Here is a 15,091-nt window from a genome sequence, read left to right on the forward strand (position 1 = left end):
CCTGTGTCTCCGTCCCTCAGGAGGTGTTGTCTCTGATGGTTAACTCCCTGTCTCCGTCCCTCAGGAGGTGTTGTCTTTGCTGGTTAACTCCCTGTCTCCGTCCCTCAGGAGGTGTTGTCTCTGATGGTTAACCCTGTGTCTCCGTCCCTCAGGAGGTGTTGTCTCTGCTGGTTAACCCTGTGTCTCCGTCCCTCAGGAGGTGTTGTCTCTGATGGTTAACTCCCTGTCTCCGTCCCTCAGGAGGTGTTGTCTTTGCTGGTTAACTCCCTGTCTCCGTCCCTCAGGAGGTGCTGTCTCTGCTGCTTAACCCTGTGTCTCCGTCCCTCAGGAGGTGTTGTCTCTGCTGGTTAACTCCCTGTCTCCGTCCCTCAGGAGGTGTTGTCTCTGCTGGTTAACTCCCTGTCTCCGTCCCTCAGGAGGTGTTGTCACTGCTGGTTAACCCTGTGTCTCCGTCCCTCAGGAGGTGTTGTCTCTGCTGCTTAACCCTGTGTCTCCGTCCCTCAGGAGGTGCTGTCTCTGATGGTTAACCCCCTGTCTCCGTCCCTCAGGAGGTGTTGTCTCTGCTGGTTAACCCTGTGTCTCCGTCCCTCAGGAGGTGTTGTCTCTGCTGGTTAACCCTGTGTCTCCGTCCCTCAGGAGGTGTTGTCTCTGATGGTTAACCCCCTGTCTCCGTCCCTCAGGAGGTGTTGTCTCTGATGGTTAACCCCCTGTCTCCGTCCCTTAGGAGGTGTTGTCTCTGCTGGTTAACCCTGTGTCTCCGTCCCTCAGGAGGTGTTGTCTCTGATGGTTAACCCCCTGTCTCCGTCCCTCAGGAGGTGTTGTCTCTGATGGTTAACCCCCTGTCTCCGTCCCTCAGGAGGTGTTGTCTCTGATGGTTAACCCCCTGTCTCCGTCCCTCAGGAGGTGTTGTCTCTGATGGTTAACCCCCTGTCTCCGTCCCTCAGGAGGTGTTGTCTCTGCTGGTTAACCCTGTGTCTCCGTCCCTCAGGAGGTGTTGTCTCTGCTGGTTAACCCCCTGTCTCCGTCCCTCAGGAGGTGTTGTCTCTGATGGTTAACCCCCTGTCTCCGTCCCTCAGGAGGTGTTGTCTCTGATGGTTAACCCCTGTCTCCGTCCCTCAGGAGGTGTTGTCTCTGATGGTTAACCCCGTGTCTCCGTCCCTCAGGAGGTGTTGTCTCTGATGGTTAACCCCGTGTCTCCGTCCCTCAGGAGGTGTTGTCTCTGATGGTTAACCCCGTGTCTCCGTCCCTCAGGAGGTGTTGTCTCTGATGGTTAACCCCGTGTCTCCGTCCCTCAGGAGGTGTGGTCCCGGCAGCAGCAGCTGAGGGACCGGGAGCTCCGGAAGCTGACGGAGACACTTCATAAGATCCGAGCGGAACGCGAGCGTCTGAGCGAGGAGGTGAAGCAGCTCCGGGACCACAACTACAGCCTGATGGGGGACATCAACACACTGAGCCAGGAGAGGAGCAGCCAGCTGCTGGCCAACAGAGACCTGCATGTAGAGGTGAGACCCCCCCCCCCCCCCCTACACACAGCACAAACACCACCTCTCACCTGGGTGTGTGGAAGTAGTGGAGTACAAATACTTCTTTACTTTACTTAAGGACATGTTTCTGGTATCAGTACTTTACTCCAATACCTGTACTTTCTACTTCTTACATTGTGTGTGTGTGTGTGTGTGTGTGTGTGTGTGTGTGTGTGTGTGTGTGTGTGTGTGTGTGTGTGTGTGTGTGTGTGTGTGTGTGTGTGTGTGTGTGTGTGTGTGTGTGTGTGTGTGTGTGTGTGTGTGTGTGTGTGTGTGTGTGCAGGTGGAGCGTCTGAAACACACCGTGCTGCGCGCTGAGAGTCAGACTCGACTCCTGACACGCAGGACGATGAGACCGCTGCAGGAGGTGAGACTCCTGATATTCAATTCCTCAAATACTTTGGTTTAATTTCCTGCTTTATATTTAGTTACTGTACATTTGTATTCAACCTGTATATCTTCTTAGCCTCTGACCCTCTGACCCTCTGACCCTCTGACCCTCTGACCTTCTGACCCTCTGACCCTCTGACCCTCTGACCCTCTGACCCTCTGACCCTCTGACCCTCTGACCTCTGACCCTCTGACCCTCTGACCCCTGACCCTCTTCCATCATGAACACAGGAGAGGAGATCTAAGAACAGACTTCTGAAACCATGACCTTTTGAAATGTGTTTTCAGAGCAGGAGTCTGGCTCTGCCCACAGAAACCTTCTTCCACCCCAACAGACAGCAGGAGAAACAGGAGGGCAAGAAGGAGGAGACGCAGCAGGAGAAACAGGAGGGCAAGAAGGAGGAGACGCAGCAGGAGAAACAGCAGGAGAAACAGCAGGAGACACAGCAGGAGAAACAGCAGGAGACGCAGCAGGAGACGCAGCAGGAGAAACAGCAGGAGAAACAGCAGGAGACACAGCAGGAGAAACAGCAGGAGACGCAGCAGGAGAAACAGCAGGAGAAACAGCAGGAGACGCAGCAGGAGAAACAGCAGGAGACGCAGCAGGAGAAACAGCAGGAGAAACAGCAGGAGACGCAGCAGGAGAAACAGCAGGAGACGCAGCAGGAGAAACAGCAGGAGACGCAGCAGGAGAAGGACAGTCCTCCACAGGTCAACATCCTCACTTCGGTGCTGAGACTGAGGAGAGACCTCCACAGAGCCGAGGAGCAGAGAGTCAAGGTGAGGAGGAGGAGCAGAGAGTCAAGGTGAGGAGGAGGAGCAGAGAGTCAAGGTGAGGAGGAGGAGCAGAGAGTCAAGGTGAGGAGCAGAGAGTCAAGGTGAGGAGCAGAGAGTCAAGGTGAGGAGCAGAGAGTCAAGGTGAGGAGGAGGAGCAGAGAGTCAAGGTGAGGAGGAGGAGCAGAGAGTCAAGGTGAGGAGCAGAGAGTCAAGGTGAGGAGCAGAGAGTCAAGGTGAGGAGCAGAGAGTCAAGGTGAGGAGCAGAGAGTCAAGGTGAGGAGCAGAGAGTCAAGGTGAGGAGCAGAGAGTCAAGGTGAGGAGCAGAGAGTCAAGGTGAGGAGGGTTTGTATATACACACAGGATAAAGTAATACATGTGCAGTGTTGTTAAAGGTCTCATATCATGCAAAATGCACTATGATGTCTTCTCTACATCACGGTGTGTCCCCCATGTGTCCCCTGTGTGTCCCCGTGTGTCCCCGGTGTGTCCCCGGTGTGTCCCCGGTGTGTCAGGAGACTCTCAAAGTGTCAGGAAATAAACCCCTCTCTCTTCTCCTCCGTACCCACATCTCTAAAAACAGGGAGCAACGGAGCTGATCCAGATTTGCTGCGTTATGACCACATTACTAAAATGTGGGCGGGCTTTAAACCCACGGGCCAATCAGAAACGTTGCTGTCAGAAACAAAGAGACGTGTTCTGGAAGTGATATGGTCTGTGTTTACATTAGCATGCTAACACTCATCTGTTTGGGGTTTGGAGCAGGACACTTCAGAGACATGTCCTTAGTAACAGCTGGAAGAGAGGGGGGGGCTACAAGGATCTGTTTGGGGTTTGGAGCAGGACACTTCAGAGACATGTCCTTAGTAACAGCTGGAAGAGAGGGGGGGGGCTACAAGGATCTGTTTGGGGTTTGGAGCAGGACACTTCAGAGACATGTCCTTAGTAACAGCTGGAAGAGAGGGGGGGGCTACAAGGGTCTGTTTGGGGTTTGGAGCAGGACACTTCAGAGACATGTCCTTAGTAACAGCTGGAAGAGAGGGGGGGGGGGCTAGAAGGATCTGTTTGGGGTTTGGAGCAGGACACTTCAGAGACATGTCCTTAGTAACAGCTGGAAGAGAGGGGGGGGCTACAAGGATCTGTTTGGGGTTTGGAGCAGGACACTTCAGAGACATGTCCTTAGTAACAGCTGGAAGAGAGGGGGGGGGGGGCTACAAGGATCTGTTTGGGGTTTGGAGCAGGACACTTCAGAGACATGTCCTTAGTAACAGCTGGAAGAGAGGGGGGGGGGCTACAAGGATCTGTTTGGGGTTTGGAGCAGGACACTTCAGAGACATGTCCTTAGTAACAGCTGGAAGAGAGGGGGGGGCTACAAGGATCTGTTTGGGGTTTGGAGCAGGACACTTCAGAGACATGTCCTTAGTAACAGCTGGAAGAGAGGGGGGGGGGGGCTAGAAGGATCTGTTTGGGGTTTGGAGCAGGACACTTCAGAGACATGTCCTTAGTAACAGCTGGAAGAGAGGGGGGGATAGGAGACCTCTAAAGCTGAGAGAGGTAGCTTGTACAGGGGTAGTTGTTTGTGTTGTTGTGTGTTGTGTTGTTGTGTTTTTGTGTTGTTGTGTTGTTGTTGTTGTTGTTGTTGTTGTTGTTGTTTGTGTTGTTGTATTGTTGTGTTGTTGTTGTTGTTGTTGTTGTGTTATGTTATTGTGTGTTTGTGTTGTTGTGTGTTTTTGTTGTTGTGTTATTGTGTGTTTGTGTTGTTGTGGTGGTGTTGTTGTTGTTGTTGTTTGTGTTGTGTTGTTGTGTGTTTGTGTTTGTGTTGTTGTGTGTTTATGTTGTTGTGTTGTTGTGTGTTTGTGTTGTTGTTGTGGTGTTGTTGTTGTTGTTGTTGTTGTTGTTGTTGTTTGTGTTGTTGTGTGTTTGTGTTTGTGTTGTGTTTTTGTGTGTTTTGTGTTGTTGTGGTGTTGTTGTTTTTGTTGTTGTTGTGTGTTTGTGTTGTTGTGTTTTTGTGTTGTTGTTTGTGTTGTTGTGTTGTGTGTTTGTGTTGTTGTATGTTTGTGTTGTTGTGTTGTTGTGTGTTTGTATTGTGTGTTTGTGTTGCTGTGGTGTTGTTGTTGTTGTTTGTTTGTGTTGTTGTTGTTGTTACTGTTGTTGTGTTGTGTGTTTGTGTTGTTGTGGTGTTTTTTTTGTTGTGTTGTTGTGTTATTGTATGTTTGTGTTGTTGTGTGTTTGTGTTGTTGTTGTGGTGTTGTTGTTGTTGTTTGTGTTGTGTTGTTGTGTGTTTGTGTTGTTGTGGTGTTGTTGTTGTTGTTGTTTGTGTTGTTGTGTGTTGTGTGCTGTGTGTGTGTGTGTGTGTGTGTGTGTGTGTGTGTGTGTGTGTGTGTGTGTTGTGGTGTTGTTGTTGTTGTTTGTGTTATTGTGTGTTTGTGTTGTTGTGTGTTTGTGTTGTGTGTTGTTGTTGTGGTGGTGTTGTTGTGTTGTTGTGTGTTTTTGTTGTTGTGTGTTTGTGTTGTTGTGTGTTTGTGTTGTGTGTTGTTGTTGTGTTGTTGTTTGGGTTGTTGGTGTTGTTGTTGTGGTGTTGTTATTGTTGTTGTTTGTGTTGTTGTGTTGTGTGTTTTTGTTGTTGTATGTTTGTGTTGTTGTGTTGTTGTGTGTTTGTATTGTGTGTTTGTGTTGTTGTGGTGTTGTTGTTGTTGTTTGTTTGTGTTGTTGTTGTTGTTGTGTTGTGTGTTTGTGTTGTTGTGGTGTTTTTGTTGTTGTGTTGTTGTATGTTTGTGTTGTTGTGTGTTTGTGTTGTTGTTGTGGTGTTGTTGTTGTTGTTGTTGTTTGTGTTGTGTTGTTGTGTGTTTGTGTTGTTGTTGTGGTGTTGTTGTTGTTGTTTGTGTTGTGTTGTGGTGTGTTTGTGTTGTTGTGTGTTTGTGTGTGTGTGTGTGTGTGTGTGTGTGTGTGTGTGTTTGTGTTGTTGTGGTGTTGTTGTTGTTGTTGTTTGTGTTGTTGTGTGTTTGTGTTGTTGTGTGTTTGTGTTTGTGTTGTGTGTTGTTGTTGTTGTTGTTTGTGTTGTTGTGTGTTTGTGTTGTTGTGTGTTTGTGTTTGTGTTTGTGTTGTTGTTGTTGTTGTGGTGGTGTTGTTGTGTTGTTGTGTGTTTTTGTTGTTGTGTGTTTGTGTTGTTGTGTGTTTGTGTTGTTGTGTGTTTGTGTTTTTGTTGTTGTGTGTTTGTGTTGTTGTGTGTTTGTGTTTGTGTTTTTGTTGTTGTGTGTTTGTGTTGTTGTGTGTTTGTGTTGTGTGTTGTTGTTGTTGTTGTTTGTGTTGTTGTGTGTTTGTGTTGTTGTGTGTTTGTGTTTGTGTTGTGTGTTGTTGTTGTTGTTGTTTGTGTTGTTGTGTGTTTGTGTTGTTGTGTGTTTGTGTTTGTGTTGTGTGTTGTTGTTGTTGTTGTGGTGGTGTTGTTGTGTTGTTGTGTGTTTTTGTTGTTGTGTGTTTGTGTTGTTGTGTGTTTGTGTGTTTGTGTTGTTGTGTGTTTGTGTTTTTGTTGTTGTGTGTTTGTGTTGTTGTGTGTTTGTGTTTGTGTTTTTGTTGTTGTGTGTTTGTGTTGTTGTGTGTTTGTGTTTGTGTTGTGTGTTGTTGTTGTTGTTGTTTGTGTTGTTGTGTGTTTGTGTTGTTGTGTGTTTGTGTTTGTGTTGTGTGTTGTTGTTGTTGTTGTTTGTGTTGTTGTGTGTTTGTGTTGTTGTGTGTTTGTGTTTGTGTTGTGTGTTGTTGTTGTTGTTGTGGTGGTGTTGTTGTGTTGTTGTGTGTTTTTGTTGTTGTGTGTTTGTGTTGTTGTGTGTTTGTGTGTTTGTGTTGTTGTGTGTTTGTGTTTTTGTTGTTGTGTGTTTGTGTTTTTGTTGTTGTGTGTTTGTGTTGGGATGCTGACCCCCCCCCCCCCTCTGTGTTCAGAGCGAGGAGGAGAAGGAGGAGCTGGAGCTGATCTCCGCTCAGCTGAAAGGAGACGCCAGGATGTTCCGACAACGAAACAAACAGACCCTCCGCCAAGAGAGACAAGGTGAGGGGGGGGAGTCAAGGTGAGGGGGGGGGGTCAAGGTGAGGGGGGGGGTCAAGTGAGGAGGGGGGAGACAAGGTGAGGAGGTGATCAGAGAGAGTGACAAGGTGAGGGGGGGAGACAAGGTGAGGGGGGGGAGTCAAGGTGAGGGGGGGGGGGGTCAAGGTGAGGAGGGGGGAGACAAGGTGAGGAGGTGATCAGAGAGAGTGACAAGGTGAGGGGGGGGAGACAAGGTGAGGGGGGGGGGGTCAAGGTGAGGGGGGGGGGTCAAGGTGAGGAGGGGGGAGACAAGGTGAGGAGGTGATCAGAGAGAGTGACAAGGTGAGGGGGGGAGACAAGGTGAGGGGGGGGAGTCAAGGTGAGGGGGGGGGGAGTCAAGTGAGGGGGGGGGGAGTCAAGTGAGGGGGGGTAGACAAGGTGAGGAGGTGATCAGAGGGAGAGACAAGGTGAGAACCATGCTGGGGGGTCTCCGGGCAACAAATGTATCCGAGCCAGAGTGCACATACAGCGGATGAATTCCTCCATGATGTTTCGCAGCCGTTTATTTCTGAGTCCTATCAAAAACTGAGATTCGATTTCGTGCAGACTGTAGTCTGAAAATAATGAATGAATTTTTTTGGACGGAGAAGGGAGGCTTGAATCCCCCTCTCCGTTGTAAGTTGCAACGGGGGGGGGGGTGGAAAAGTGTCCGGGGCTTTGGCCCGAAGCGCCGAAGGGTTGAGCTTTTCAAAGCCCCTCTCTCGTTGGTACTCAGAAAAAATACACATTTTTTTCCAAAACTTCATTTTTGATTATTTTAAGATATAATTGACCGTTTTCTTTCATTTTTTCTTCTTTCCACGGGTGGGGGCGCATGGCAGGCCGCCTATGAGCTCCCAAATTCGGCCTGGAACCTCCAGATTTGTGGGATAAGCTCCATAACTGACAAAGTCATCCAAAAATGTCACTTTTATAGTCCAAACATATATAATACAAATAAATTAAAATAGTAACAGGTACAATTGAACTCCGAATTACCCGGAATTTGATTTTTATAGCCCCATGATAGTGAATAAAATCATTTTCATGGAAAAAAGTGTTAAAATGCCCTGATTAAAGCATGACCCCAGTGAGCTCCAGACTATGTGCATTGTGTTAAGGAACCATATTAATGATAAAATAAATCATTTAAACCCAGGAAAGGAGCTGGAATCGTGGGTAGATTAGTTGCAAAGCTCGGGGGCGCTCTGTTTTAATTCAGTTTTCAATTAAAATGGGTCATTTAGAATCTGTAGAGGGTGTGAGAGCGCAGCACAGCAGCAGCAGCAGCCGGGGAGAAGCGGGCTGGAAACTGTTCCTGCAGCCTCCCCTCCGTAATCACTGCTGTGAGGGTCTCAGACTCACAGGCAGACACATGCAGAGATCCAGGGTGATGCACATGGCTTTTCTACCCAGCAATAAGTCTCCGAAAGGCGGGGAAAAGCGGTGAGAGTAGAGGGGGTGAGAGCACAACACAGAAGCAGCAGCCGGGGAGGAGCGGGCTGCGAGACCCCACAGAAAGCGCACACCCAGACGAGAGGACAGGCTGCTTCATCTCACACGTGGGTACATTGAGTGTTAAAAGTGCATTTAAGGACGGAAGTCTGTCCATTTCGTTAACATTTGACTCACGAAATGGACAAGAAGGTAAAAACAGCAGAGTCGCTGCTGTGAGGGCCTCAGACTCACAGGCACACACACATGCAGAGATCCAGGGTGATGCACATGGCTTTTCTACCCGCAGCAGCAGGCAGAGCGCAGCAGCCAGAGAGGAGGGAGCAGCTCTGCGAGACGCCCCCACAGAGCGCACCCAGAGAACAGGCTTCACAGCACTTTACAAGCCAGAAAAGTGATTGAATCCTGGGTATACATGTTTGAAATAGTCTGATACCTCCAGGGCGCATCACCGCATTTTACAAGCCAGGGAGGTGCCTGAATCCTGGGTAAACATTGTTAATTGTTTAATTGTTTTTAAATGTGTGGAACAGTGTTTTGTCACTTTCAAAACTCTCCCGCCATTGACCGGAGAAATTGGGTCGATGTTGTATTCAATCTGACCGTTAATATTCCATTGAGACGAAGTACGTGCAATGACCGGAGTGATCCCATGTTCATTTTGTCCCAAAACCGGAGCATTCCCTCACCCATTCGAGTCGATTGTGATCTATAAAGGGAAACCGGCGTAGGGAGTGCCGTACGTACTTTCCTCGCCGGTACGCAATGTTTGGTGAATCGTAAAATGTCGGAAAATGTATGTACCTATTTTTTGGATTTCTACTACGTGAGCAACCTTCCCACCGGAATCCTACGCACGGCGTTATAAATGATGCCCCAGAGGCGGTGCTTTAGCACTGGATATGTCCATCGTGCGCATGCGCAGCTCGAGTACCAATAACAACAAAGTCACCTGTGACCCACGTGACACCGGCTATATCTGCCGGTGTCGTCAGAGGATCTGTTCCTTTCATCTCCTCACTGCGCGAGAGTACCGTGTCTACATTATTGTAGCCTACAGCGTTCAGTTTGAACGTTTGATCTGAGGGATCTCTCTGCATGCAGCTGGCCGCGTGCAGCTTTGCGACTGATCCAGTCGGAGCCGCGGGTCGTTGACTCATCTTCCAGGAGCTGTGGCCGGCTGCGCAGAGCCTCAACGGACAGGTTTGTGTCAACTTTGTGGGTGATGGCTGTGTCCCCGCACCCTCTCCCAGCTAATAGTCACCAGAAGAGGTAGGCCTATGTCTAAAGAAATCTCATTTGCAATAGAACTGTACCAGATATTTACATACAACCACTGGTTAGTGTTCAATAGCTCCCTAGACAATTCAGTGATGGTATAATCTTTAGGGATTTCTGTTTTTATGATAAATGAGAGAAAAGTGATGGAGTCCTATGTTCCTATCACCAAAAAGTACAATTTCCGTCTAAACCAAAGCTAAGTTTACAGGACTATAATTCAGTACTCTTTTGGGTAAATAATTGTCTGACTAGTTGGTGATGTAGGACAGCCACCTGGTTCCTACCTCAACAAATCTGAAGAGGAAAAGAGTGATCCTTCTGAAGGGCTTTCTTGTCACCTTTCCCATTCGGCCTGGTCTAATTTGGCTCTTTTTCAGGGATTGGAGTCGTTCTAAAGAACAACCAAAATAAAATGTGACAATAATCAATTTCATTAATGGGAGACCCCAAAGATAAGAAAAATCATTGTTGTGTTTTCTTCTACCTCGGGTAGGGGTATCTCAAAATCTTTGAGATACCCCTACTTCAAAGATCCTGCCTAACTATATCGTATTTACTGCTCCTAGTAGTAGACTCCTAGCACTAGGGTGGGTTAGATGCAGAGAACAATCTTCACTGTGTGTGCTGTGTGCTCTGCATGTGTGGCCATGAAAGATGGTTTCATCCCTCCCAATATTATATTATTGCTAGTGTTAGCCGTTTGGCTGACACTAGCCACGGTTACTACTGTAACTACGGTTCTATGCCGAAGTCTCGGGGCCGGTCGTCGGCTGCTTTTCCCAGCAGCAGCTCAGTTACTGGGCTGCCTGTACTTACGGCCCTTGGGTGGTTCCACCTTAACCCAGGTGTATGAAATGCAGTTCCGGCCCCTAGCCTTCGGCCGGGTCAAAATCACAGTTGTTAGCGATCCGGCGAAGGCATTAGCTCTGGCCCAAGAGTTGTCCTTCCTCTTGGCCAAGGGCACAATCGAGCCAGTAGACCCTCTGCTCAGCTCGGGGGGTTCTACTCTACGTACTTTCTCTTGAGCAAGAAAGTCGCCGGATTTCGTCTGATCTTGGACCTCAGAGGAAACGACAGATTCCTGAAGGTGCTGCCATTCCATATGCTGACCACAGCACATGCACAGGGGGAGTGGTTCGCAACCGTGGACTTGAGGGATTCCTACTCCCATGTGCCGGTTGCATCTCACCACCGGAAGTTCTTGAGGTTTGCCTTTGAGGGCCGACACTATCAGTTCTGGGTGCTTCCCTTTGGTCTCTCCCTCTCTCCAAGGGTGTTCACAAGGGTTGTGGCGGCAGCTCTCGCACCCCTGCAGGTGCAGGGTGTGGAGGTCCTGCCGTATTTAGACGATTGGCTGGTTTCGCCTTTTATCTCACGTAGCCCGGTTGGGTCTAACAGTAAACACCGGGAAGAGTTGCCTGGACCCTTCCCAACAGGTCACTTACCTGAGGATGGTCCTAGATTCGGCCGCCATGAGGGCCTACCTGTCACCTCGTCGTGTGGACGACATTTTCCACCTTTTTCCCATCTTCAGGCTGGGCAAGATGGTGCCTTACATTCAGTTCCTCCGGCTCTGTGGCGGACCAACGGCTGCCCTTAGGCCTGCTGTCGCTGCACCCCATGCAAATGGGGCTGAACAGCCTCCACTTGGACGCCAAGTGGCACAGGCACAGAAGAGTCAGGGTGTCTCAGCGGTGCCTCCACTCTCTGTCCCGCTGGAGGGGCCTATCTTTTGATGGGCGTGCCTTGGGGCGCCATCCCATCCCGCCGGGAGACTGTCACTGCAGATGCATGTCTCTCAGGTTGGGGTGCAGTGTGGCAGGGCAGGACTGTTCAGGGTCAGTGGTCTGCCCAGGAGGGTGCACGCCATTTTAACGTGCTAGAGCTTCGGGCTGTGCAGCTTGCACTCACGCACTTTTTACCCCAACTGGGGGGCAAGCATGGGCTTGTTCCTTCGGACAACATGCCCACTGTTGCCCAGACTTCCATCCCTTCTTAGATAGTGGACGTTCTCACTCCACTTTAAGAGTTTAGGTGGCTGCTATTTCTGCCCGACATGTTCGGGTCGACGGCGCCACGGTGGGGTGCCACAGGACCCTCTTCCCGAGAGGGCCTTTACGGCAGTGTCCCCCTAGCACCCCGAGGGCTCCGGCTCGGGCCCTGTCCCTGCTGCCGGATGCCCTATCATCTCCTCCCTTCGAGCCCCTGGGGCTTAAGGGTCATCCACGAAGGCAGCATTTCTGCTTGCCATAGCCTCAAGGAAGCGAGTTGGGGAGTTGCACGCCCTCTCCGTGAGCGATGCATGCCAGAGGTGGGACTCTCAGGTGTTGCCTTTGGGAAAATGTGGTGTTCCTGCCAAGGTGCTTCCACAAACCCTCTTCAATCAGCCTGTCCAGCTGGCACGCTTTGACATTCAGGAGAACGGCACGTCGGAGTTGCTGTGCCCTGCGGGTGCCCTAAGGGCTTATATTGATGCTACGGAGCTCTTCGTTTGCCATGGCAGCACTAAAAGAGGTTGTGCCCTCTAAACAGCGGCTGCCCCACTGGGTTGTCGATACCATCTCACATGCCGCCCCTTGCCATCAGGGCTGAGATGCCACTCTACAAGGAGCATCTCAACATCTTGTGCTGCCCTGAGAGGGGTGCCCCTGGAGACCATCTGCGCCGCGGCGTGGGGGCCATCTTCTGGCACATTCTCCAGGTTTTATCGGGTTAATGTCGCCACTCCCCATCTTTTGGGCGTGGTCCTTTTGCCGAGCTCCGCTGCTTCCAGCAGTGAGCAAGCGCTTTTATTCTTCATGACATGGTTGGTATAAGTCATCCAGTGCTAAAGCACCGCCTCTGGCGGTCAGTAGGGACGAAATAGAGCGATAGTTACGTCTGTAACTACGGTGCTATGAGTCCCGGATGACCGCCAGAGTTTTCTGTCACTCAGAATTCTTATGTAAACGCGAGAAGATTCTGGGAACAGATCCTCTGACGACACCAGCTGATATAGCCGGTGTCACGTGGGTCACAGGTGACTGTTGTTATTGGTACTCGAGCTGCACATGCACACGATGGACATATCCAGTGCTAAAGCACCGCCTCTGGTGGTCATCCGGGACTCATAGAACCGTAGTTACAGACGTAACTATCGTTCTCCTCCAGGCTCTGTTGTTATCATGTGGTTCTCCTCCAGGCTCTGTTGTTATCATGTGGTTCTCCTCCAGGCTCTCTTGTTATCATGTGGTTCTCCTCCAGGCTCTGTTGTTATCATGTGGTTCTCCTCCAGGCTCTGTTGTTATCATGTGGTTCTCCTCCAGGCTCTGTTGTTATCATGTGGTTCTCCTCCAGGCTCTGTTGTTATCATGTGGTTCTCCTCCAGGCTCTGTTGTTATTATGTGGTTCTCCTCCAGGCTCTGTTGTTATCATGTGGTTCTCCTCCAGGCTCTCTTGTTATCATGTGGTTCTCCTCCAGGCTCTGTTGTTATCATGTGGTTCTCCTCCAGGCTCTGTTGTTATCATGTGGTTCTCCTCCAGGCTCTGTTGTTATCATGTGGTTCTCCTCCAGGCTCTGTTGTTATTATGTGGTTCTCCTCCAGGCTCTGTTGTTATCATGTGGTTCTCCTCCAGGCTCTATTGTTATCATGTGGTTCTCCTCCAGGCGGTGGCGTCCCGGGCGCAGCAGCTGGAGGAGGCTCGGCTGCTCCTCCAGGAGAAGGATCAGTGCAGGGAACAGGTCAGGCAGCTCAGCGAGCAATCCGATAGGCTTGAGCTGCTGCTGCTGAGGTCACAGGGGGAGGAGTTACAGCTGAGGACACGCCTCCGCAGACTCACCTGCAACACTCACCTGGTGAGGAGGGGGGGGGGGGGGGTTGAGGACATGATGATGTGATGATGTGATGATGTCATGATGATGTCATGATGATGTGATGATGTCATGATGATGTAAGGATGATGTCATGATGATGTCATGATGATGTGATGATGATGTGATGATGTCATGATGCTCCCTCTCTCAGGGGGAGAGGAGCAGTGAGGAGGAGGAGTCCACAGGGAGTGGTGCTAAAGGTGAGTGTCTTTAGCCAATCACCGACCAAGGTAACCCCCTTGTGTTTCAGCCAATCAGAGACAGGTTCTGTATACATCTGAGACCTGTGATATATGGTTGAATGAGGGTATAATAGAGGACCTTGAGGATGCTCGTAGCCATAACCATGCTGTAGCTGTGGCTCTGAAGCCCTGAAGCTTTGGAAAGGATCTGAGGGTAAAACACTTGATCTGTGTCAAAGTCGTTGTCAGGGTTTTAGGTCAGATGGTGCGTTCAGGCTCCCCTCCAACAGCCGTAAAAGTGAAAGTGTTCCTGTTGTCTGTTCAGGCAGCAGCGGGACGTCGGGGGAGAACGAGGAGCAGAAACATAACCCACCTGTAGTGGGCGCCGCTGAGTCCAAGCAGGAGCCCAGCACTGCTGCATCAAGGGTAATCTACCTGAGGCTTCTGCTCCTGTTTAAATCACTAAAGAATCACAAATCTAGGAAAAACCACCGAAACACAACATATTAATATCTGTCTGTCTGTCTGTCTGTCTGTCTGTCCGTCCGTCTGTCTCTCTGTCTGGCTGTCTGTCCGTCTGTCTCTCTGTCTGTCTGTCTGTCTGTCTGTCTGTCTGTCTGTCTGTCCGTCCGTCTGTCTCTCTGTCTGGCTGTCTGTCTGTCCGTCTGTCTCTAGGACGAGGAGACAGGTGGCTGTCTCACCTATAGAAGGCAGCGAAATTTCAGGTGAGTCTTTGATTCTTTTTTTAAATTAAATTGAAATATTTCTGCAGTCGTCACAGTGTCTTTTCCTGTATCCATGACAACAGGAAGCGAGCCGTCAGGTCGAAGCTGGTTGCTAAGGATTACACAGCCGGTAACCTTGACGACAGCAGCATCAGTGACATCACCGACTCTGACTGAAGACCACCAGCCCACTGCGACCATCACATAGGACCACCAGCCCACTGGGACCATCACACAGGACCACCAGCCCACTGGGACCATCACACAGGACCACCAGCCCACTGGGACCATCACACAGGACCACTAGCCCACTGGGTCCATCACACAGCCTCTCTTGCTCTGGTGAAAAACCAAAGGCCCATCCAGGTGCATGCTGGTCCTTTTTCAACACAATCCTGTACCCTTGGTCCAGCTATGGCTATGCTAGCCTTGCCTAGCGTGGATAGCTTAAAGGGGACCTATCATGCAAAATGCACTTTTGTACGTCTTTTATACATGAATCCCCGGTGTTCCAGGGAACTCACCAAGTGTCAGAAAATACAACCATCTCTTTTTTCCTCCATACCCAAATCTCTAAAAACGGGGCTGCAACGGATCTGATACATGTGGATTCTGATTTGCACCTCTATGATGTCACAGAGTGCACTCGCCTGTATGGTCAACTCTCCAGCTATCAGGGGAATGAAAGGTTGCCGTGGCATGGCAACAGCATAGCAACAGCATGGCAACAGCATAGTAACAGCATAGTAACATGACGCTTGTGCCTCGCCCCCTCCTTTGCAGGGGGGTGGGGGGTCAGCTCCAGCTCATGCAAAGACAGAGCTGGAGTGAGGCAAAATGAGGCATGGCTAAAATAC

At 50.0% G+C, this 15,091-nt stretch overlaps 1 protein-coding gene across 1 annotated transcript in view; it reads left to right on the plus strand.

Annotated features, from left to right (window-relative positions):
- card9 (caspase recruitment domain family, member 9) overlaps positions 1-14,869 on the plus strand; it is a 25,758-nt gene extending 10,889 nt beyond the window's left edge. The window contains exons 6-16 of the mRNA XM_079690426.1: positions 1,296-1,502; positions 1,807-1,890; positions 2,202-2,318; positions 2,601-2,693; positions 6,618-6,723; positions 7,013-7,041; positions 13,121-13,309; positions 13,479-13,527; positions 13,835-13,935; positions 14,185-14,234; positions 14,318-14,869. Coding sequence (XP_079546552.1) covers positions 1,296-1,502; positions 1,807-1,890; positions 2,202-2,318; positions 2,601-2,693; positions 6,618-6,723; positions 7,013-7,041; positions 13,121-13,309; positions 13,479-13,527; positions 13,835-13,935; positions 14,185-14,234; positions 14,318-14,411 — 1,119 coding nt within the window. The 3' untranslated portion in view covers positions 14,412-14,869. The remainder of the gene's footprint in view (positions 1-1,295; positions 1,503-1,806; positions 1,891-2,201; positions 2,319-2,600; positions 2,694-6,617; positions 6,724-7,012; positions 7,042-13,120; positions 13,310-13,478; positions 13,528-13,834; positions 13,936-14,184; positions 14,235-14,317) is intronic.
- The last annotated feature ends 222 nt before the right edge of the window (positions 14,870-15,091 follow it).

The sequence above is a fragment of the Notothenia rossii genome (genome assembly GCF_949606895.1).
Source record: "Notothenia rossii genome assembly, chromosome: 6".
Taxonomy (NCBI): domain Eukaryota; kingdom Metazoa; phylum Chordata; class Actinopteri; order Perciformes; family Nototheniidae; genus Notothenia; species Notothenia rossii.